The sequence below is a fragment of the Pristis pectinata genome, chromosome 32, assembly GCF_009764475.1.
Source record: "Pristis pectinata isolate sPriPec2 chromosome 32, sPriPec2.1.pri, whole genome shotgun sequence".
Taxonomy (NCBI): Eukaryota; Metazoa; Chordata; class Chondrichthyes; order Rhinopristiformes; family Pristidae; genus Pristis; species Pristis pectinata.
In genome coordinates this window covers 2,368,033-2,390,801 of record NC_067436.1, presented here as the reverse complement: position 1 = coordinate 2,390,801, position 22,769 = coordinate 2,368,033, and the positions used below count along the sequence as shown (strand labels likewise).

Genomic DNA, 22,769 nt, shown 5'->3' with positions numbered 1-22,769 from the left:
GTATTTTGTTGGAAAATGAAGCCTTTTTACTTTTTAATCGTTGCCTTACTTAAATAAACACCAGACATGGTTAGCGTGGGTTGATACACAGACATGACGCCCTGGGTTGGATGTGTGGATAGACACACCAGTCTGTGGTCGGGAGCAAAACATTCGGCCGTGGCTCCTGGCTGCTCAGGAACACCTGGCAGCATCAGAGAACCAAAGCACGACAAACCGACTGAATGTACATTACAGTACTGCAGACAGCAGCTGCAACAGCTGCATTCTACAGACAAATGTCGTGCACATTCTTCCGTGCACAGAAAACAAGTAAATAGAGACAGTGGCAACTGGATACTGCAGGCCAGAGCAGTCCATCACAGTCAGCATCTGGACAAAGCAAATAACAGCTGCAACGCCTTGGCAGTAACTGGATTACACAGGCCACTGCCAACAAGCACTGGGAAATGAAGGCAAGATTTCAACTGCAGTTCAAAACCGTTCCAGCCATCGAGGGCTGAGATTAAACTCAGGGGCTGCACGGCTATGTAAAGATGACCTGCCTTTCCCTGCAGAGCCAACTGGTAGATCAGTTTATTATTGTCACATGTACCAAGGTACAGTGAAATACTTTGTTTTGCGTGCCATCCAATACAGATCACTTCATCACATCTGTGCATTGAGGTAGTACTAGGGAAATCAATACAGAATGCAGAATACAGTGTTACAGTTACTGAGAAAGTGCAGTGCAGGCAGACAATAAGGTGCAAAGCCATAACGAGGCAGATTGTGAGGTCAAGAGTCCATTTTATAGTACTAGGGGACCATTCAATAGTCTTATAACAGCGGGATAGAAGCTGCCCTTGAGTCTGGTGTGATGAATTGGATTGGACGAAGGTCCAAAGTTCAGCAGCTGGCTGCTTGTGTACGTGTGATGGACACTTAAAATGCTCCATGCGTGGAATTAAAAGTAGTCACAGCTGTTGATGTCCTCATCGTTCCCTCATCAGCACAAATCAAAAATCTTTCCTTACCCATTCCAATGCAAACATGGTTCCGATAATTACTCAGCAACTGAGGGGAAGGCGCGAGGTTAAAGGGCAGGACTTCATCCGTGTCCACACACTACCAGAAACAGTGGGGGAGACACCTTCGCTCAAAATTGGGGGAGACACCTGGTCCCTGGCTATCTGCCGATCAAGTTAAACTTACTTCACTGAATTGACAGAAGAGAACAAATGATAGCTTAGGCTTAGAACAGCCTGCTGGAGGAACTCAGCAGATCGAGCAACATCTGTGGGGTGGGAAGCAATTGCTGACATTTCGTGTCTTAGAACACAGGACAGTGCAGCACAGGAACAGGCCTTTCAGCCCACAATGTTCTGTTATTGTTTTTACCCTGTACTACCTCAATGCACTGTGCAATGAATTGATCTGTACAAACTGTATGCAAGACAAGTTTTTCACTGTACCTCAGTACAAGTGACAATAATAAACCAATAACATTAAATGCCTAACCAAACTAATCCCTTCTGCCAACACAATGTCCATATCCCTCCATTCTCTGCACATTCATGTGCCTATCTAAGAGCCTCTCAAACACCTCTGTTGTAGTACAGTGTCAAGACACTGCATCAGGACTGAGAGAAGAAAGGGAATGTAACAGTTATAAAGAGATGAGGAGGAGATAAGGTCGGTAGGTGATAGGTGGACTGAGGAGGGGTAAAGGAAGACGGGCAGATGGAGTCAGGTGGGGGAAGGGGAAGGGTTGAGTTGGGGGACAGAGGCAGGTGGGTGATAGGTGGAAGACAAAGAAATGACAGTTTAAGGTAGGGCCGGAGATGTCTACCCCATCACTGAGAGTCCCACTGAAATATAACATCACTGGAAAGCCCCCTCTTTCATCCTTAAAACCCCTTCCCAGGATTGAGCTCCCCCGGGAGACTCCATCCAGGCTGAAAAACAACCGCGGCTGCAATCTGAGACCACTGGGTGGCTTCCAGATGACACAGAACGTGGTCCTTCAGCAGACAGACACAAGGGGTATTCCAGGGACGATGAGCTAACACATTCCGCTGCTCACTGGATATAAACACCAGGCCAGCATATTAAGTACGGTGCAGGAGCTGAGGACCCGAGGCCATCTCGGTTTGTGGTCAGAGGCTACGTACTACAGACAGACCGAGGAAAGACGTTAACACAGAATCCCAGTTCAGTGGTGACTCAAAATGCGAATGACAGTGGAATCACCAGTGGCCCGGTGACCCTCCCACCGTTGTCCAAGGCCAGAGCAGCCCCTTGGCACCACCCCCTCCCCCACTGAGTACAGGCCCCACCACTCATTCACCTATCTCCATCTCTGAACCACTCCCAGCTACAAACAGGTCTCGCTGTTGTCAAGGGCATTGACGAAGGTTGCACAGACCTGGTGAATCTTGGAGAGCCATGCAGTTCGGAGAGTTTTCCAGGGTCTCCTCTCGCCAGCATGGGTCCAACAGCAAGGCGTGGGCAGGAGTGCCATTTGTCTGACATTCCTGCCTCAGACAGTTCCCAGCCCCACAGCTCCTGCCACCGCGGCTGATAGTAACCTCCCCCCCCCCCGCCACCTGCTCGCAGGGCTCCCATGGCTGACAGCTGGGCACCACCATTCTGCACACTGCCGTCTGTGGTGGGGGCTTCTGTGGTGGTCCCGCTGGCGCAGGACCTTGAGGGAGGAGGCCCCATCTCTGCGAGGACCACACAGGCCAAGGGCAATGCTGAGGGATATGTCTGCAGGGCTCATGGTCACCATCAACCCTACCCTTCTACATCTGGATCCTTCCAGCTGAGGCAGTCTGGAAGAGAAGGGACGGTACCCAGTGTTGTCTGGACAGAGATGCTGGCTCTGGCAGTCACTCCAAGGGTCTAACCACGTCCCCTTGACGTTCAATGGCTTCACCATCGCTGAGTCTCCAACACCAAAAAGTCCTGGGGGAAATCATCATTGACCAGATATTCACCTGGGCCAGCCACAAACACCAGGGATACACAGCAGGTCAGGGGTTGGGTATTCTGCAACATGGCTCACCTCGGAGTCATAGAGCCATACAGCATGGAAACAGGCCCTTCGGCCCAACAGGTCCATGCTGACCATAGTGCCCACCTAAGCTAGTCTCATTTGCCTGTGTTTGGGCCCATTTCCCTCTAAACCTTTCCTATCCATGTACCTGTCCAAATGTCTTTTAAATATTGTTATTGTACCTGCCTCAACCACTTCGTCTGGCAGCTCGTTCCATACACGCCTCACCCTCTGCATAAAGAAGTTGCCCCTCAGGCTCCTATGAAATCTTTTCCGTCTTGCCTTAAGCCTGTGCCCTCTTGTTCTTGATTCCCCAACTATGGGAGAAAGAGCATTCACCCTATCTCTGCCCCTTATGATTTGATACAGCTCGATAGATCATCTCTCAGTTTCCTACACCCAAAGGAATAAAGTCCTAACCTGCCCAACCTCTCCCTGTAACTCTGTCCCTCGAGTCCTGGCAACATTTTTGTAAATCTTTCCTACACTCTTTCCAGCTCGTAACACCCCAAGGCCTTTGCACCCTCTACAAGACACTTCCTGGATGAGTTCAGCTCCGACGACTCTCAAGAAGTTCCACACCATCCAGGTCAAAGCAGCCCACTTGATCAGCACTCCCAAAAGGCAGCCTGAACACTCTCTCCATTGCTACTTCACTGTGGCTGCAGCGCGCCCTCAATAAAATACACATTTACTCATTCAGGCTTCTCCAACAGCATCTCCCCAGCCTGCACCTCCATCTGCAAGAAGGAGGGCGGCAGCAGGCACAGGGGAGCACCCCCACCTGTAGGTTCCCCTCCAGTACCCACGCTGCGCTGGCTTGCAAGTCTGTAAGGAGTCTGTACGTTCTCCCTGTGACTACGTGGGTCTCCTCCAGATGCTCCGGTTTCCTCCCACATTCCAAAGACGTACAGGTTAGGAAGTTGTGGGCGTGCTATGTTGGCGCCGGAAGCGTGGCGACACTTGCGGACCGCCCCAAGAACACTCTGCGCAAAAGATGCCTTTCACTGTGTGTTTCCATGTACGTGCGACTAATAAAGAAAAAAAATACACCAGTGGGCCTTCGCCATCACTGGGTCTGAACTTCACCAGAACTGCAGTGGATCAAGAAGGCATCTCAACCCCACCTTCTCAAGGGTACCGAGAGAGAATCAGTTCATGCTGGCCTTGGCAGTGAGACCCAGATTGCAAACATGAATATGATAAGAAAGAAGTGCTCCACTGCAGAAGCCAGAGCACTGGCTACCACTCACCTTACAAACAGCCTGTACAAAGCAGGAGCAGATACTTCCCATGGTCAACACCACTATTCAAGAGTTGCAGAGCTTATTCTGAGGGGGTATATGCACTGTCGGTCACATGTCCACTCTCGGCACTGATGGCTATACCACTGACCCCACCCAATGCAATCCCTGCCCTTAAAAGGAAAGGCTGGAGGAGGATGCCAACAGGGCCCCCAAGAGGCAGCAGCAGTGCCTGTACCATCCCACCCATGTGACTCAGGCAGGACTCGAGACGGTCGTTGCCTCGTCTCTGGTACTTTCCGCCATCAGCAGTGGGCGGGGGGGGGGGGGGGGGGGGCAGCCTGCCCCAAGCTCCTGCAGGAGTGGCAATGAAAGAGGTAGCACAGCCACTCAGGGAGGAGGGAGAGCTCGGTGGGTGGAGGTGGAGGGAAGTCCGCTTGGGTCCCCTCCGGCATACATCTGCTCGGCTGGCCATTGGTCAGTGAGCCGCAGTGTGCAAGTTGGCGGATTCACGTCTACAGCTGCACTGGAGGTCAGAGACCAGCACCGCTGACCACTCAGCCTGCCCTGGGCTCAGCACCATCTGGGACACACCACCCAGCTCGAGCTATGACCCAGCTCCCTTCACTTCACTGGGTCGTCAGCTCCACCGGAAAAGTGAAGCAATTTGTTTTATTCTTAAATCATATTGATGTTTTAAATTGATTTACATCTGGGAACAGTGGGAAAGTCCTCTGGCAGTGTGAGGTGTCTGGTCTACAGGACGTTGTGGGGCTGAGTGCCAGGCTGTCGCCCAAGCCCTAACTCTGCTCTCGGCTCACTCTGGCTCAGGGACGGGGGCCACAGCGACTCCTTCAGGAATGGGGGAGCCTTGTGAAAGAGCCACAGGGATCCGGCAGGGAGCGACACCAGCCGTGGGTGGGCATCTCAAGCTCCAGGCATTTACTGTCAATGTACAACGTTCCAGAACATTCTCAAGGCCAGGGCTAAGGGTTGGGGGAAAACGGTGAGCGATTCCTACAAGCAGTGCAAATGAGCGGAGAACCAAGGAGAGGAAGTCAGCTAGTAAGCTGAGACAACCACCATAGCTTCTGTCTTCACCGGGGTCCCTGGGAACTGGCATTCACCCACCATCCCACCCCCACCCCACCGATTACCATACAGGTCCCTCACCTCGCTGAAGGGGAATGCAAGGCTCTCAGAGTTCACACAGTTTGAAACAACGGGCTACCCCCAAACCCTGTGACTTCAAGAAAATTTATTATGTGAATAATAAGGGCCATTCAGTATGTCCAATCTTCAGAAGCCTGCAGGCACTGCCTCTGTACCAGCACTGAAGTGCTGACATTAGAAAGATTTACTCTAATGGCAATACCAATCGCAATGGGAACCAACAACCAGACTCTGACATCAATGACATTGCTGGTTCTCCACCTCTCGTCCCTCACGCTCCATTCTCCAATACAGATGACTCCAAACTACCAGCAGGGCCATCACTCAGCTCCCAGTGGTTCACCTAATAGGGCCCCTGCCTCACAGCTCCAGCAACCCCGATTTGATCCTGACCTCCGGCGCTGACTGTGTGGAGTTTGCACGTTCCCCCTGTGAACACATGGCTTTCCCCCGGCTACTCCGGTTTCCTCACACATCCCGAAGACGTGCAGTGGGTAGATAACTGACATCTGTAAATCCCACCCTTCAGTGTAGCTGGGTGGCAGGAGAACCAAGGGAGAGTTGGTGAGCATGTGAGGGAGAGCAGGTCACAGGGAAATAAGTGGACTGATGGCATTGCTCTGTATACCAGCATTGATTTGATGGGCTGAATGGCCTCCTTTTATACAAGGAAATATGAAATATGAGAACTGGACTCCTGCTCCATCAGCAGGTGAGTCTTGGAGATTGCTCTCCAGTTTAAGTTGCAGGCAGCTTTAGCCTTGTTATCTTCACTGTGGTGAGATGACATCACTGATCCACCCTGGCTACAGTGCAGTACCCAAGGGTTGGGAGACCACGAACATACTGCTTTTTAAGAAAGGAAGAGATAAACGAATAATTACAGGCCGGTTAGTTTATCTTCAATGGAGGACAAATTCTAAGGAACAATATAAACCTCCATTTAAAACTGTACAGATTAAATCAGGGACAAACAGCGTGAATTTGTTAAGGGAAAGCTGTGACTAATCTGCTTGAATATCTTAGGAAGGGAACAATGAGGGTGGGTGACCTCCGGTGCCGTCCATTTGGAACTTTCACATTCTCCTGTGACTACTTGGGATTCCTCCCACATCCCAAAGATGCGCTGGTAGGTTAATCACTGTAAATTACCCCTTAGTATAGGTTAATGGCAAAAAGAAACAAAGGAAAGGAAAGCTGGTGGGCATGAGTTATAAGGGCACCGGGAAGTAAGGAGAGGGGGAATTGGAGTGATGGTTCCCCAAAGTCTCTCCACAAACCCAAGTACCTGGACCAGTAGTGCTGTAGGGAATGCTGCTGGCTGGCACATTCCAGGCTGCAGGAGTATGTGCTGAGGGACGCACTGAAGCTGGGTGCAGCCAACGCAAAGGCTTGTTGGGGAAGGACTACAGTTTAGGGTTCTTCTGCCACTGGAGAGGGAGGGGCGGGGACAGGCGAGAAAGCCCCTAAATATTGTAAATACGGGACCGGGTAGTTTCCAGGGAGCCACACGTGTGGCATCGATGCTGTTTTCTATATAAAAAAAAGGTAACACTAATGAATGATCTGTACAAGAATGTACAGGTTTGCACTGTTTTGTAATTGTATATAGTTTGTCTTTTATTATGAATAAAGTTTATTTTGTATAAAAAAAAGTAGTGCTGTACTGTGGTGTCAGCATTTGCCATTGCCCATGGTTTTATTGTTAAACTTGGAGGTTATCCTTTGAGAATGTTTTAAAAGGTTATACTTCATGATCCGAGTCTCTCAGCTTTAAGGATCATGAAGACATTCAGAGTAGGCTCAGGTTAGCACACTCAAACCATCTCATCCAACCATTAGTTAGGTTGCACTTGAAGCATTCTGTGCAGTTCTGGTCCCCATGCTATAGGACGGATGTGATTAAGCAAGAAAGGGTGCAGAAAGGATTCACAAGGATATTGCCTGGACTAGAGGGCTGGAGTTAGGAGAGATTGGGTAGGCTACAAGTTTTCCCTGTAGCAAAGGAGGCCGAGGGGTGGCCTTATGGAGGTTTATAAAATTATGAGACAAGGTGGATAGTCAGTGTCTTTTCCCCACGGTAGGGGAGTCTAAACCTAACGGGCACAGGTTTAAGGTGAAAGGGGAAATACTTAAAGGGGATCTGAGGGGCAGGTTTTTCACATAGAGGATGGTGTGTATATGGAACGAGCTGCCAGATGAAGTAGTAGAGGTGGGTACAATTACAACTTTTAAAAGACATTTGGACAGTTACATGGATAGGAATGGTAACAGAGAGATATGGGCCAAATGCAGGCAAATGGGATTAGTGCAGATAGGCATCTCGGTTGGCACAGACTAGTTGGGCTGAAGGGCCTGTTTCCTTCTGTATAACTCTATTACTCTGGGAATCTATCTTCTCCAGTATCCAAATATTGATTGGAGAAAACTCACCATAGCCTTGTTACAAAGGCTCTCTCACCTGGTTACTCAGAGCCATGGGGTGACGTAGCAAGGAAACAGGCCCCTCAAGTGCCCACTGTCCACCAACCACCCCTTTACACTAATTCCATTTTATTCTCCCCACATCTCCATCAACTGCCCCCAGATTCTACCACTCACCTACACCGGGGGCAACTTACAGAGGCCAATGAACCTACCAGCACACCCTACTGATGTGGAGGAAACTGGAGCATCTGGGGATGCCCATGTGGTCACGGGGAGAACATGCAAACACCACACAGACAGAGGTCAGGATCGAACCCAGGTCACTGAAGCAGAGAGGCAGAAGCTCCATAAGCTTTCCTTTGTTCTTTGGGAATTTATAAAATATATCTTATTGAGGAAGGCAAGGGAGACAGTGATGGGGTGATTTAGGGAGGCGGTGTCAGAAGGGCGCTGCAGAGCTCTATGGGCTCCGTGGTGATAGTGTTTCTATATTGCCGCTCAGGAAGGCAGGAACCAAGGATGGAGCTTCGAGCCGTCCTTTGTGTGATGGAGAGAACCATCACCTCACAAGTGGCTGACACAACAATGCACCAAGATTGATGCCACTCGACACAGTTCTTTAAGATTCACATGCTACAGTGCTTATTCCTTAAAAAAGACGAAATTCATATTGATGATATCTACATATATGGCATTACATCTTCAATAAACTATTTACATATGATTGTACATCAGTTCGATATTTACGTACTCATACTCAATTAACTGCTAGAAATTTATCTCCGATTTCCTTCCTCTGCAATCCCCTCACCTGCAGAAATGCTTTAGCTCCCTGTGGTGAGGATTCCAGGCATCTGTAAATCCCATCAATTACCTCCTCCTGGTTGCAGACATTACACGATGTCTGCGTCAAAATGAACCCGGACAGATTCAGTGCTAGGCTTTGCCCTACACAGCTCGCACACCCTGGGACCTGGCTCTCCGTCTGTTTAACAGTTTGTGAAGGAGTCTCAGTGTGATTGGCAATCCTGGTTAGAGCCGTGAAGCACTGAAACATCACCAGACTGCAGCAAAGCTTGTAACATCAGTCAGCTCTCCACAACTGCTGCCACCTTCTCCGGAGTCTGGGCTTTGCCCACCCTGGTCATTCCCAAAGAACACTTGCTGTTTCAACCACACGTGGTTTGGCAACCTGCCACGCACCTTCCCCAGAAGCATGTGCTCCCATTGGGTCTCTGTGACAAGATCATCACCCTGGATTATGTACTGGACTCCCCAGCAGCATTTCCTCCATTATAGCCCAAGTCATAAAATTGTACAGCATGGAAACAGGCCATTTGGCCCAACGTCCACACAAACCAGCAGGCACCCTTCCACATTAATCCCATCTCCCAGCACTTGGTCTACAACCTTCTAGGCCTAAGCGATTCAAGTGCTTATCTAGACACTTCTTAAATGCTGTCAGCAACCCAGCTTCAACCTCTCTCCAGCAGTGCATTCCAGGTGCTCACCACTCTCTCGGTGAATGAGATTCCCCCTCAGATCCCCCCTAAAGCTCTTCCACCTTATCCTAAATCTATGTTCTCTAGTTTTCTGATATACAGAAAAGTTTCCTGCAGTCTGTCCTGTCTACATCCCTCAATTTTATATACCTCAGTCATGTCCCCATCAACCTGCTCCACTCTGCACAGACCTAGCTTCTGCAGTCTCTCCTTATATAAATGAACGAGATAAAATCCTGGTGAATCTCCTCTGCACTCTCCAGGCACTCACATTCTTCCTATAACAGTGACCAGAACTGCACACAGTACTCCTGCTGTGGTCTGCCCAAGGTTTTATAGAGTTGGAGCACGACCTCCCTACTTCTGTATTTGATGCCCCGACTAATGAAGGCCAGTATCCCATCTGCCTCCTAACCATGTTATCTACCTGTGTTGCCACCTTCAAGAATCTATGGACATTCTCTAAGATCCCTGTTCCTCAGTACTTCCTAGGACCTTACATTGTGCATGTCCCAGCCTGATTAGTATTCCCAAAATGTATCATCTAACATTTATCAGTATTAAACCCATCAGCCATTTTTAAGACATTTCACCAACACATCGATATCTGTCAGCAGTCTGAGACAATCTACCACATTGTCAACAACTCTGCTGATTTTTGTGTCATCTGCAAATTCACTGATCATGCCTCCCACATCTACATTAAAGTAATTCATATATTTTATGAACAGCAAGGGTTCAATCACAAAAACAACCCTCTACCATCACATGCTGTCTCCTATCACTAAGCTAATTTTGGATCCAATTTGCCAACTTGTCCTATATCCCATGCGCCCTGACATTTTGAACCAGTCTCACACGTGGGACCCTGTCCAAGGCCACCTCTATCACTGCCCTGCCCTCATTCATATACTTTCTTACCTTTTCAAAGAATTCAATCAAATTGGTCAGACAGGATCTGCCCTTGACGTTGACCGTCTCTGATTGGCCCATGCCTTTCCAAGTGTTACGGACTCAGTGAAAGTCCCTTTAAGATAGAGAGTGTGTGTGTATGTGTGTGTGGGGCGTGCTTACGTCAATAGAAGATAAAGGACGTAATGACGTTGTTGAAGAAGTCAGAAGAAGGAGAGGGAGAGAGAAGGGAGAGAGACACCAGCCTGCTTGTTTTCTCTATCGATGGATGAGAAACAATAACTGTGTTTGCCACTGAAATCCATGTATGGAAGTTGGAAGTAATCCGGTGGAGTTCACTTTGTTGCTGACCTGTAGAAGGAAACAGGTATTTGTGTGTGGACGACCACGATTCGGATGCTTTTCGGGGTGAGGAAGTCACTACCGAGTAAACGCTGGAGTGTCGTTTGGGTTCCATCATAGAACATTTGGATTTCGTATTTACTCTCCCTATGTTTCTCTACGTCTACGTCTTATCTTCAGACAACGGTGGTTGTTGAAGAAGCCCTTGCCCATGTTTCACCTTATGGCTTGCGGAACTGAACTTTAAGAACCATTCCGGAACTGGGAGTTTTGGACTTTGTCACACACACACACGACGAGTTTAGTTTTGGGGTTAACGTTCGAGGTTTAACATTTTTGAATTCTAACATACTAACATTTTTACCTTTATTTTACGTATTATCATAAGTAGTGATTAATAAAATAGTTTTGACACTAAATCATGCTCAGTGTGTTTCTTTTGTTGCTGGTTTGTGACACAAGTAATCATTAAATCTCCCCCTCAGAATCATCCCTACCACCGAAGTTAGGCTCACAGGTCTTTCTCCTGCTGCCCCCCTTGAGAAAGGGGGACCACATTTGCTGTCCTCCAGTCACCTGGTGCCTCACTTGTGGCAGGGAAGATTTAAAAATCTCAGCCAGTGCCTCCCTCGGCAGCCTGGGATAAATCCCATCTGGTCCTGGGGACTTATCCACCTTTAAGCTCACTAAGGAGTCAAATACCTCCTCTTTGTTTATGGAGATTTGCACTAGACTTTCATTTTCCCCTTCGCTGAGTTCTCCAACCACAAAGTCTGTTTCCTTTGTGAATACCGATGAAAAGTATTCATTTCAGACCTCACCTACACCACCTGGCTCCACAAACACATTGTCCCTGTTGTCCGTAATGGGCCCTACCCATTCCCTGGCTATTCTTTTTGTCCTTAATATACTTATAAAATGCTTTTTGATTTACCTTAATCCTGTCTGCCAATGATATTTTGTTACCCCTCGTTGCCTTCCTAGTTTCCTTTCTAAGCACCTTCCTACACTTGTTATAATCCTGATGGGCCTCCCTGCCATTCGTTCCCCATACCCGTTACGAGCTTCCTTTTTTTTCCTCTCTATCCAATCCTCAATATCCCTCAACACCCAGGTTTCCCTGTACTTGTACAGGTTGACCCTGAACTCTTGTCATTTCTCCTTTGAATACTTCCCACTGTGGAGATGTAGACTGAGCAATCTGAGCCTTAAGTGGCAGCTCGGTGCAAGCACAGAGGTACGTGTATTGATGTCAGGTGTCTCTGTCTTTCTGAATCCACCTTTAGCTGCAAGAGTAGCTTGCCTCATGACTTATCCCTAACCCACCAGTTCCATTAACATAGCCGGTGGGGTGGGCAGTGGACACTGCTCATCGTCAGTCACGGGGTCAGTGATCTTGTGTTCCCTCCGTAGGCATGCTTTGTTTATATAGCAGACCACCACCAATGTGGTTCCCTGGTCAATATGTCAGATCTTCACCAGTTCGGTTCTAACATCGGCAGCTCCTCCTCCACCTGGGGCTTTTAAGGACAAAGGGTCTCGCCCCCCAGATGAACACACGTGGGCCTCGTGTCCAACGATCATACTGTATGAGTGGCTGACAAGATGTGCGACTGCTCCGAAAGCTTCTGCAGACCCACTAACACCATGCCAACACCAGGCCCAGAGAATACCGAACACCTCACGCCACACCTACCCCTGAAATACCAGTCACAATCATTTGCAGATTGCTGGCCATGTCCCAGGACTGTACAGTGCAGGATGGTACTCCCAGGAGCCACAGGGATGCTCTGGAGTCATGAAGTCATACAGTGTAGAAGCAGGCCCTTCAGCCCACTACATCCATCGTGGCCACATCCACTAACCCCATTTACCAGCGCTTGTCTGTAGCTGATGACGCCTGGTGATTCAAGTGCTCACCTGGATATTCCCCGATGTTGTGAGTCTCTCTGCCTCCACCACCCCCTCAGAAGTGCGTTCCAGATTCCAAACCCCCTCTGGGTGAAGCACTCTTCCTCAGATCCCCTCTAAAGTTCTTACCCTAAACCTATGCATTCTAGTTTTAGCTACCTCGGATGTGGGAAACAGTTTCCCACTGTCTACCCTACCCATGTCCCTCATAATTTTGTACATCTCTAAGAGGTTCCCCCTTAGCCTCCTCCAACCCAAGGAAAACAAACCCAGCCTCTCCACAAAAGTGAAACGCTCCATCCCAGGCAACATCCTGGCGAATCTCCTCTGCACCTTCTCCAATGTTGTCATATCCTTCATAAGGTGTGGCGACCAGAACCGCTTACAGTACTCCAGCTGTGGACGAACCAGTATATTTTATAGTTGGACTGAAACCTCCCTGATCTTATAATTTTAACTATAAAACATGGCAAAAATTTAAAAATCTCCATCTGGGCCCCAGCAATCTCCTCACTTGCTTCCAAGAGCAGCTGGCTAAATCTTATCAGGCCCTGGGCATTTATCCACCGTTAAACCCACCGACATCCAGTACCTTCTCCTTTTAAAGATAGCACATTTTAGAATTTCCCTGTCTCCTTTCTGAATCCTCCAACTACAATGTCTTTCTCTTCAGTGATTACAGATGAAAAGTATTCATTTAAGACCTCACCGACATCCTCTGACTCCACACACAGATTGCCCAGTGGACTCCACTCTTTCCTGTTTTACCCTCTGTTGTTATAAATATTCTTATAAAATGCTTTGGGATTTTCTTTAACCTTGTCCACCAGTGATATTTCATGGTGCCTCTCTGCCCAACAAATTTCCTTTTTTTACGACCTGTCCCCAAACACTTTCTACACTCCCGAGTCTTTGCTTCTCTATCCTTGCCATGTGCTTCAGTTCTTTTCCTCTTTATCCAGGCCTCAGTATCCCTCAGCATCCAGGATTGCTTGGACTTGCTCACCTTACAGTTCATCCTTACAGGAACACCTTGGCCCTGAACTCCGACCATTTCACTTTTAAATGACTCCCAACGTGTGGGATGTAAGTTTACCTGCACGAAGCTGCTCCCAGACTACTTTCGTCAGGTCCTGTCCTGCGATATTGAAATTGGCCTTCCCCCAAATCGGGACCTTAATTTGTGGATCATCCTTATCTTTCTCCATTACCACCTTGAAACATACAAAGTTATGGTCACCATCTCCAAAATATTCTTTCACTCACTCTTCAATCACTTGCCCAGCTACATTCCCTAAAATGAGGTTCAGTACTGACCCTTCTCCTGTCGGACTATCTGTGGACTGGCTCAATGGAGGTTATGGAATACCTAGAGGTGCAAGGCAAGATAGGTCCAAGCCAGCATGGTTTCATGAAGGGAAGATCCTGCCTGGCCAACCTATTGGAGTTTTTTTTGAGGAAACCTCAGGTAGGGTGGATAAGGGAGAGGCTGTGGATGTTGTGTATTTAGACTTTCAAAAGGCCTTCGACAAGGTGCCGCACAAGAGAGTGATTAATAAGATGAGAGCTCATGGAGTTACCGGTAGGATAATAGAATGGGTGGAGCATTGGCTGGTTGGCAGAAAGCAGAGGGTGGGAATGAAAGGATCCTGTTCTGGTTGGCTGCCGGTTACTAGTGGTGTTCCGCAGGGGTCGGCGTTGGGGCCGCTTCTTTTTACTTTGTACATTAATGATTTGGATGATGGAGTAAATGGTTTTGTAGCTAAGTCTGCAGACGACACCAAGATAGGTGGAGGAGTAGAGAGTATTGAAGAAACAGGAAGGTTGCAGAGAGACTTAGATAGTTTAGGAGAATGGGCAAGGAAATGGCAGATGAGATTCAATGTTGAGAAATGTGCAGTTGTACACTTTGGAAACAGAAATAAATGGGCAGATTATTATCTAGAAGGGGAGGAAATTCCAAGTACAGAAGTACAAAGGGACATGGGGGTACTCATGCAGGATACCCTAAAGATTAACCACCAGGTCGGTTCGGCGGTGAGGAAAGCAAATGCTATGTTGGCATTCATTTCGAGAGGCATAGTGTATAAAAGTAGGGAAGTGTTGATGAAACTCTACAAGGGCACTGGTGAGGCCTCACTTGGAATACTGTGTGCAGTTTTGTGCCCCATATCTTGGGAAGATATTGGAGAAGGTTCAGAGGAGATTTACAAGGATGATTCCCGGAATGAAAGGGCTTACATATGATGAGCATTTGTCAGCCCTTGGACTGTACTCACTGAAGTACAGAAGAATGAGAGGGGACCTCATGGAAACATTTAGAATGTTGAAGGGACTGGACAGACTAGATGTGGCTAAGCTGTTTCCCTTGGTGGGTGGGTCCAGGACAAGAGGGCACAATCTTAGAATTAGAGGGTACGGGTTTAAAACAGAGATGAGGAGAAATTTCTTTAGCCAGAGAGTAGTGAAATTATGGAATTCTTTGCCACGTACAGCTGTGGAGGTCCGATCATTGGAGGCGTTTAAAGTGGAGATAGATAGGTATCTAATTAGTCAAGGTATCAAGGGATGGGGGATAAGGCCGGAATTTGGGGCTAGATAGGAATAGTATTAGTTTAGCTCATGGAGCAGAGTCAATGGGCTGAATGGCCTACTTCTGCTCCTTTGTCTTGTGACCTTGTGAAGAAGCTCTTCTTGATGTACTTTAAAAATTCTACTCCATGCTTTCCAAAATAATGTGATCCCAGTTAATATTGGGCAAGTTGAAATCCCGACTATTGTAACCCTGTTACTCTTACACCTCACTGTGATTTTTTTCATTGAGTTCTACAGCACGGAAACAGGCCCTTCAGCCCAACTTGTCCATGCTGACCGAGGTGCTCATCTACATGAATCTGATTTGCCTGCGTTTGACCCACATCCTTCTAAACCTTTCCTATCCATATACTTGTCCAAATGTCTCTTAAATGTTGTAATTATACCCATCTCAACCACTTCCTCGGGCAGCTCGTTCCATAAACCCACCACCCTCTGAATTAAAAAACTTGCCTCTCAGATCCCCTTTAAATCTTTCCCCTCTCACCTTAAACTCATGCCCTCTAGTTTTAGACCCCCTTATCCTTGGACAAATACTGTGATCATCCACCTTATCTATGCCCTCATGATTTTACAAACCTCTATAAAGTCACCCCTCAGCCTCCTTCGCTCCAGGGGAAACAATCCCAGCCTCTCCCATCTCTCCTTGTAACTCAAGCCCTCCAGTCCTGGGAACATTCTGCACTCTCTCTAGTTTAATCACATCGTTCCTGTAGCATAGCAATCAGAACTGCACACAATGCTCCAAGTGCAGCCTAAACAATAGATCACACAACTGTATCATGATGTCCCAGCTCCTATACTGAATGCCTCAACTGATGAAGGCAAGCATACCGTACACCTTCATCACCAATCAGTCTACCTTTCAGAGAATGATGTGCTTCTACCCCAAGATCTCACTGTTCAACAACACTCCCCAGGCCCTGTCATTCACAGTGTAAGTCTTGGCCCTCCCCTATCATGCCTGGAGATTCTGTAACCTGGAACGTTGAGTTGCCAGTCCTTCTGGGGAGAACACGTTCTGTGGAGAACAACACTACAGCTTCCCGCTGGAGCTGCACTGAACAATAGCTTGTATACATCACAACCCATCCTCAGGTGATTTATGTGCCTCCCACCATCCTCACCAACCCTCACACCACTGATCTTACAACGACTGGTGGTGGGGGTCCCTCCACTGCACTGAGCTCCGTGTGCCGGCTGTGTCTGAGCTCCCTCTGGGCCGTGACCCAAGGACTTCCTGCCAAAGACACAGTCAAAACTCCACATGATGCAATGGGCAAAGACATCAGCACTCCTCCAGGTGGGTGACAGAATCACCCCGAACAGTCATCTGTCCCCCCAAGCTGCAGGTCTGCCTGCGCCCTCTCATCAATCAGTCCATGCATCAACTGATCACACAGTGCACAATCTTCACCACAGTTTGCAGCCTGACCACATGATCATGGAGTCACACAGCACGGAAACCAGGTCCTTCGGCCCAACTCGTCCATGCCGGCCAAGCTGCCTAACTGAGCTAGTCTCATTTGCCCATGTTTGGCCCATATCCCTGTCTGTGCCTGTCCAAAAGTCCTTTAAATGTACCTGTACCCACCTCTACCAGCTCGTTCCATATATGGACCACCCTCTGTGTGGTCCCTTTTTCAGCTCTCTGGTTGCAAATAACTTGGAGGAATGTGCAACTTGGAAAAAACTCAATTCAAATGGCTCTTCAATGTTTTTACAACATCCCTGCAAGAGACCTTGCTTAGAGTTTGTGGTGCGGGCAAACTAGTGCTTTGTGCATCTCTGGACCTTCTGTGAATAACAGTAGGAATCTTTCTGCTTTGGAACAGCTGGAATAAGGCCTTCCTCATTTCCACATGGGGCTGCATCCCTCTGTTCTGTGTCCTCCCCCAGCACCTCAACAACATCACTGTCTCTCAGGATTACCTCCATTCATTCTGCACACTGGGCAAACAGCTGCAACCTCTGATCAACATATCTACCCCCTCCACCACCTACCACTATTGGCTCCTTGCAGAGAGAGCCCCGCTCCCTGTTACCTCACATTTATTCATTGCCTTGCCACTTCCTCCAGCAGCAAGATCCAAAGTCACAGCCAGTGTAACCTCACAGATTTGTTTATGCTGCTGCTTACTGAGGCAAGTTATAAAGCTGCAGGTTCTGACCATTCACCTGAAGGCAAAAACCACCAGTGGCTGATACAACAAGGTGGTAGAGGTCACACCATGTGGCACATGCAGTACATAATACAAACTGCTTTTTGTGGTAAATTATTCACAAAATGTCAATCGATGGACAAGATTATGAAGTCTTGTCTTCAGGCACGGTAGTGTAGTGGTTAGCATAATGCTATTACAGCGCCAGTGACCCGGGTTCAATTCCAGCCACTGTCTGTAAAGAGTTTGTACGTTCTCCCCACATCTACATGGGTTTCCTCCGGGTGCTCCGGTTTCCTCCCACATTCCAAAGACGTACAGGTTAGGAAGTTGTGGGTATGCTACATTGGCGCTAGAAGCGTGGTGACACTTGCGGGCTGCCCCTAGAACACTCTACGCAAAAGGTGCATTTCACTGTGTGTTCGATATTCATGTGACTAATAAAGAAATCTTATAAGTTTGCAGGAGATACAAAGATTCCTGGAATAACCCCTTCCATCTCTCCTGCTGGAATCATTGCTGCAGATCCAGCCAGGTTTACTGCCACCATGTCCTCCAGGATTTCTGTCTCAATTCCAAGTACAATCAGAACAATTAATATCCCAGTTACTGCCACCCCACACCTGTTATCACAGGTACAATCATAGCCTCAGTTCTTGCTCCAATCCTGCAGAGGTTACCACCATGTTCACCTCTATAATTACTGCCGTTCTAACTGTGATGCTCTGCTCATTGCCACAGTTACAACCACGGCATCTGAAACACTTACCGTCATGGGTACTGCCAAATCTTACCCATGTTCTTCCCATCATTCCCTCCAAGATTCACGCTACAATTACTGGTGTGATTACTTACAAACTCTAGCCCAGTCTGTGCCACAGTAATGGCACCAATTCAACAATAACAACTCCCATTTACATGAAGGTCACTGACCTGAAACCACAACCATTTCTCTCTTTTCAGTGCTGCCCGACCTGAGTACTTTCAGTGTGCTCTGTTTTTATTTCACATTTCCAGCACCTGCAAAGTGCCTCTGATGAAACAGGACTGTCCGAGGTGTGTTAACAGGGGGTTAAGCAAACTAAACCTGGCAATGAGCCACATGAAGTAGATCTCAGGGCATATATTCCAAAAGCCTGGATGTAGAGAGGGGGATTCTGGATCATTTTGTAAAACAGGGAGACAGAGTTTAAGGAAGGGAATTACAGACCAGAGGACTTTGGCAGCTGAAGGCACGGCCATCAATGGTGAAGTTCAAAGCCCACCGGTTCTGCCAAATTACTGCAGCTGTGGCTGTTGTGATAGTCACTGCACGAGTAGTGCCACAACTACCACAATAACCACAGTGTCTACTGTGAGAGTTTGTGGCATAATTACATCAAGGAATATGGGGATAGTGCAGGAAAATAGCACCGAGGTAGATCAGCTATGGCCCTGATGAATGGTAAGCAGACTCAAAGGGCTGGATGGCCAACTCCTGTTCCGATTTCTCAAGCTCTTATAACTGGGTTGATTATTGCTATCAGTTTTGCCACAAATCCTGCTGAGATTAATGCCATGCCAACTGCTTTAGTTCTTGCTAGCATTTACCCAGCTACAATTATTGCCAAGGCTAGTCATAATATCTGCCATGAAACGTGCTCTAATCACTGCCAACATTATGGTGTGCACCTGATTACCAGAGGCTCCAAGCTCCCTTCAACTCACACTACATTCAACATTGATTTGACTCCCAGCACACAGAGATTTTTAAGTAATTTGTTTGTCATTGAAATTACTCTTAATCTTTCCGTGATTACTGTGCAAGAGGCGGAGAGCTTTGATGGGATTTACTATGAACTGACAGAGTCTGCACTTGATTCACACTGTATCATTCCAGATGCCAATCCCCATTTGCAAAATGAATTCGATATAAATTTAGAAAATGTGAATTAAATTGAAAATTAGATGTAACTCTGGTCAATGGCTTGAAATTCAGGATTGCGTAATGAACACTGTGAAGAACTTCAGTAAGCCAGGCAATTCATCCATGTGGCCTTTCTCTCTGGTACCCTAACTCTGCCATCACAATACACCATAACAGACCCTAACTATCCCTTCAAAACATTTCACACTCTCTCTCTCTCCCAGAGTCTATTAGATTAGGTGTAAACTAAACTTCAAAGGCAAATGATTAGATGTGAAAAGCTCTGGAACATCCTGATGTGGACATTATGGAATTATCAATTTACATCCTCACAAACAGAAAGTAGTTACTTCTCCAAGATTTAACTTTCTTCTTCAATTCTTTTACACTCTAGCATCTAAAATAAAGATTTTGAACTCAAGAAACTATAGGCATTTGCACTTTGTTCTGTGATATAAGAATTAGTGTTCGAAACCCAAAAGAAGAAGCACTGAAAGATCTCATGGGCAACATCAGCACACAAATTACATTGCTTAAATTCATCAGAGCTGATATAATCATTGTACCATGCACAAAGCACACACATATTTTATTAAAGCCAGGTGTAGCACAAGAATAGTCTTGCAACTACTAAGCCGGAGGGTCTGCCAAAATCCAACAATAAAGATGGACAAAAGAGCCTGCCTTCAGAGGCAGTCTCCTCTGGATTCAGAACAAAAAATATAAAGGAAATAACAGACGCATTTTTGTCAAACTAATGAATATATTCCCAGCTTTGACATGCATGTTCGACTGATTGTCACCTTTGAAAGCAGACCAGAGGCTGACAATGTATTATTTGTTTATCACATCACCTGAAGTAAGAACCCCTCTTCACACAGGTCCACCCCCATTGACTTTTGTTTCTCAGATCCAGGCCAGACATCCAGCGTGGAAGCAGCCCCCAGTCCTGAAGCAAGTGGCTAGGCTGGCAAGGAGGCTGCAGGAAATGGAACAGTGCCAAGCTGGGACAGTGGAAGGAGCTCTCCTTTGGTCGAGGTGGAGAGGCTCTGAGTAGAGGGAACTTCGGTGAATGTTTAACATAACTGCCCAATGCTAGGGGATGCAAGTCATCCATTGCACAATGGAAGACCTCAATGCAGAAGGGAGCAGGAGGGACAAGAGGAAGAGGGGAGGGGGACAGAGGGTGGAGCAAGAGGACAACAAAGGAACAGGAGGTGAGGATGAGAGATAGGAGGGGTGGGTGATGGGAAAAGAGGGAGGTGTTGAAGGGTGGAGAGAGTACAGAGCAGAGTGGTGATGGGATGGAGAGGGTGTGTAGGAAAAGAGCAGTCAGAGTGGGACAGAGAGGCAGGGGCAGCAGGTGGGGAGAACTTTTTTCTGCTAACTGTACCAAGGTCAGAAAAATGATTTGCAAGGAACAGGTGAACAATTTTGCGGCACCCAAGGCAGAGGGAAAATGTCCAGCACTTTGGTGTAAATCCACTGAGATCCCAAACGGCCCAAAACCAGAGGTGCCAAGCCAGACGTTAGAAGGGCAGGGCGAAGGCTCCGTTTCAGGAAGGAGGAGGCCCAAGGCAGCGGACAACACGGCTGCCTCTGAAGACCAAGCAATGGCAGTGTTGGCAGAGCTCCTGGGCTGGAGATTACAGGGGAGGGGAGGGGAGGGGAGGGGAGGGGAACCCTGAATGTAAAGCGCAGGGGAGGGGGACATGATATATGCCCACAAGGCCAGGGATGGGGACACTGAGGGGCAGGCTGTGGATGAAGAGAGGTTTATAAAGAATTGGTGGGGGGGGAAGGGGTGTAGCGCCAGGAAAGCAGAGGACATGGGCTGTGGAGGTGACCCAGACAATGGTGTTGACAGTTCACGGTTCTATTGGCTTAATGGCAAATCAACAGTTCAAAGGCAAAGCCGCTCTCCGGTTAGAAACTCTCCAGACCCAGTACCCGAAATCCTTGAAATCACAGACTTCACCCCGCACCTTTCGTACTGCACCTTCTCCCCCAGATCCCACGCAACACATCCCAGAAACCACACTCAGCCCACGGCGTTTCTGACCCCTGATGTTTGCCCTCATTTAACTGATAAAGGAAACGCTGCCCCTTCACCGCCCAAAATCCTGTGCAGACCAGAGTTTCAGGAGTTCAGGTGTGCCGGGCCGGCCCGCACCTGCCGTCAGCCTGTCCTCTCCCTCATCAGATGCCCAGTACATGGCGTTCTGCACCTGACACAAACCCGTCCCGGGACGCTGCTTCCGTGTGGGTGTGTCTCAGGCACACATCTGGCTACTGCACCTCCCCAGCGCAGCATTGCCCATCTCCGGCCTGGGACCACCGGGGGAGCCGCCAGCCCAATGCGGCAGGGTGCGCGGCCGGTGTCACCCACCGCAACTTGGTCAGCGGCGGACACCCTCCCCCCACCCCGCCTGCACCTTGCCCCATGGCCGCAGCCCGGCTGCAGCGGGACAGGAGCCCGGGCCGCCGCCACCGCCGCCGCAGCGCCCGCTCCCTCCCTCCCTCCCTCCCTCCGCCCGCCCCGGACATACCTTTCATCGCTGAGCACAAAAAATGCATCATCTGCTGCGGGGCGGGGGGGGCTCAGCTCATCCCCGCACCTCCCTCCTTCCGCCGTTCCCGCAGCTGCAGCCCCGCCGACGGCGCGGCCCTGAGCAGCACGTGACCCTCCCGCCGCCGCCCCGCGTCTGATTGGCAGCTCGCGGGCCGCCCGGGCTCCCCGCTCCCCCCCCCCCCCACCCCAGCCCGGGCTCCCCCCCCCCACCCCAGCCCGGGCTCCCCCCCCCCCCCCCACCCCAGCCCGGGCTCCCCGCTCCCCCCCCCCACCCCAGCCCGGGCTCCCCGCTCCCCCCCCCCCCCACCCCAGCCCGGGCTCCCCGCTCCCCCCCCCCCCACCCCAGCCCGGGCTCCCCGCCGCCCCCCCAACCCCCCCTCCACCCCAGCCCGGGCTCCCCGCTTCCACCCCCCCCCCAGCCCGGGCTCCTCGCTCCCCCCCCCGCCGCCCCCCAACCCCCCTCCACCCCAGCCCGGGCTCCCCGCTCCCCCCCCCCCACCCCAGCCCGGGCTCCCCGCTCCCCCCCCCCACCCCAGCCCGGGCTCCCCGCTCCCCCCCCCCCACCCCAGCCCGGGCTCCCCGCTCCCCCCCCCCCACCCCAGCCCGGGCTCCCCGCTCCCCCCCCCACCCCAGCCCGGGCTCCCCGCTCCCACCCCAGCCCGGGCTCCTCGCTCCCACCCCCCGCCACCCCCCAACCCCCCTCCACCCCAGCCCGGGCTCCCCGCTCCCCCCCCCCCGCCCCGGGCTCCCCGCTCCCTCCCCCACCCCAGCCCGGGCTCCCCGCTTCCACCCCTCCCCCTACAGCCGCCCGGGCTCCCCGCTCCCCCCCCTCAGCCCGGGCTCCGCCGCTTCCACCCCCCCCCCAACCCCCAGCCGCCCGGGCTCCGCCGCTCCTCCTCCGCCCCCCCCCCCCCCCCCCCCGGGCTCCCCGCTGCCCCCGGGCGCCCCCCCCCCCCCGTTCCTCCCGAGCTTCATCGTTCGCC

General features: G+C 49.8%; 1 protein-coding gene across 2 annotated transcripts in view; it reads right to left on the bottom strand.

Annotated features, from left to right (window-relative positions):
- Window positions 1–21,911, bottom strand: part of LOC127585189 (nuclear receptor ROR-alpha A-like) — a 91,999-nt gene extending 70,088 nt beyond the window's left edge. Inside the window, exons 1-2 of one of the 2 annotated variants that reach the window (XM_052042420.1) lie at window positions 21,764–21,905; window positions 13,648–13,765 (exon numbers count right to left, since the gene is read on the bottom strand). In XM_052042420.1, the coding sequence (XP_051898380.1) occupies window positions 13,648–13,759 (112 nt within the window). In that variant the 5' untranslated portion in view covers window positions 13,760–13,765; window positions 21,764–21,905. Of the gene's footprint in view, window positions 1–13,647; window positions 13,766–21,763 lie in introns of both variants that reach the window. The other variant, XM_052042421.1, reaches the window with a different exon arrangement.
- Window positions 21,912–22,769: the final 858 nt, after the last annotated feature.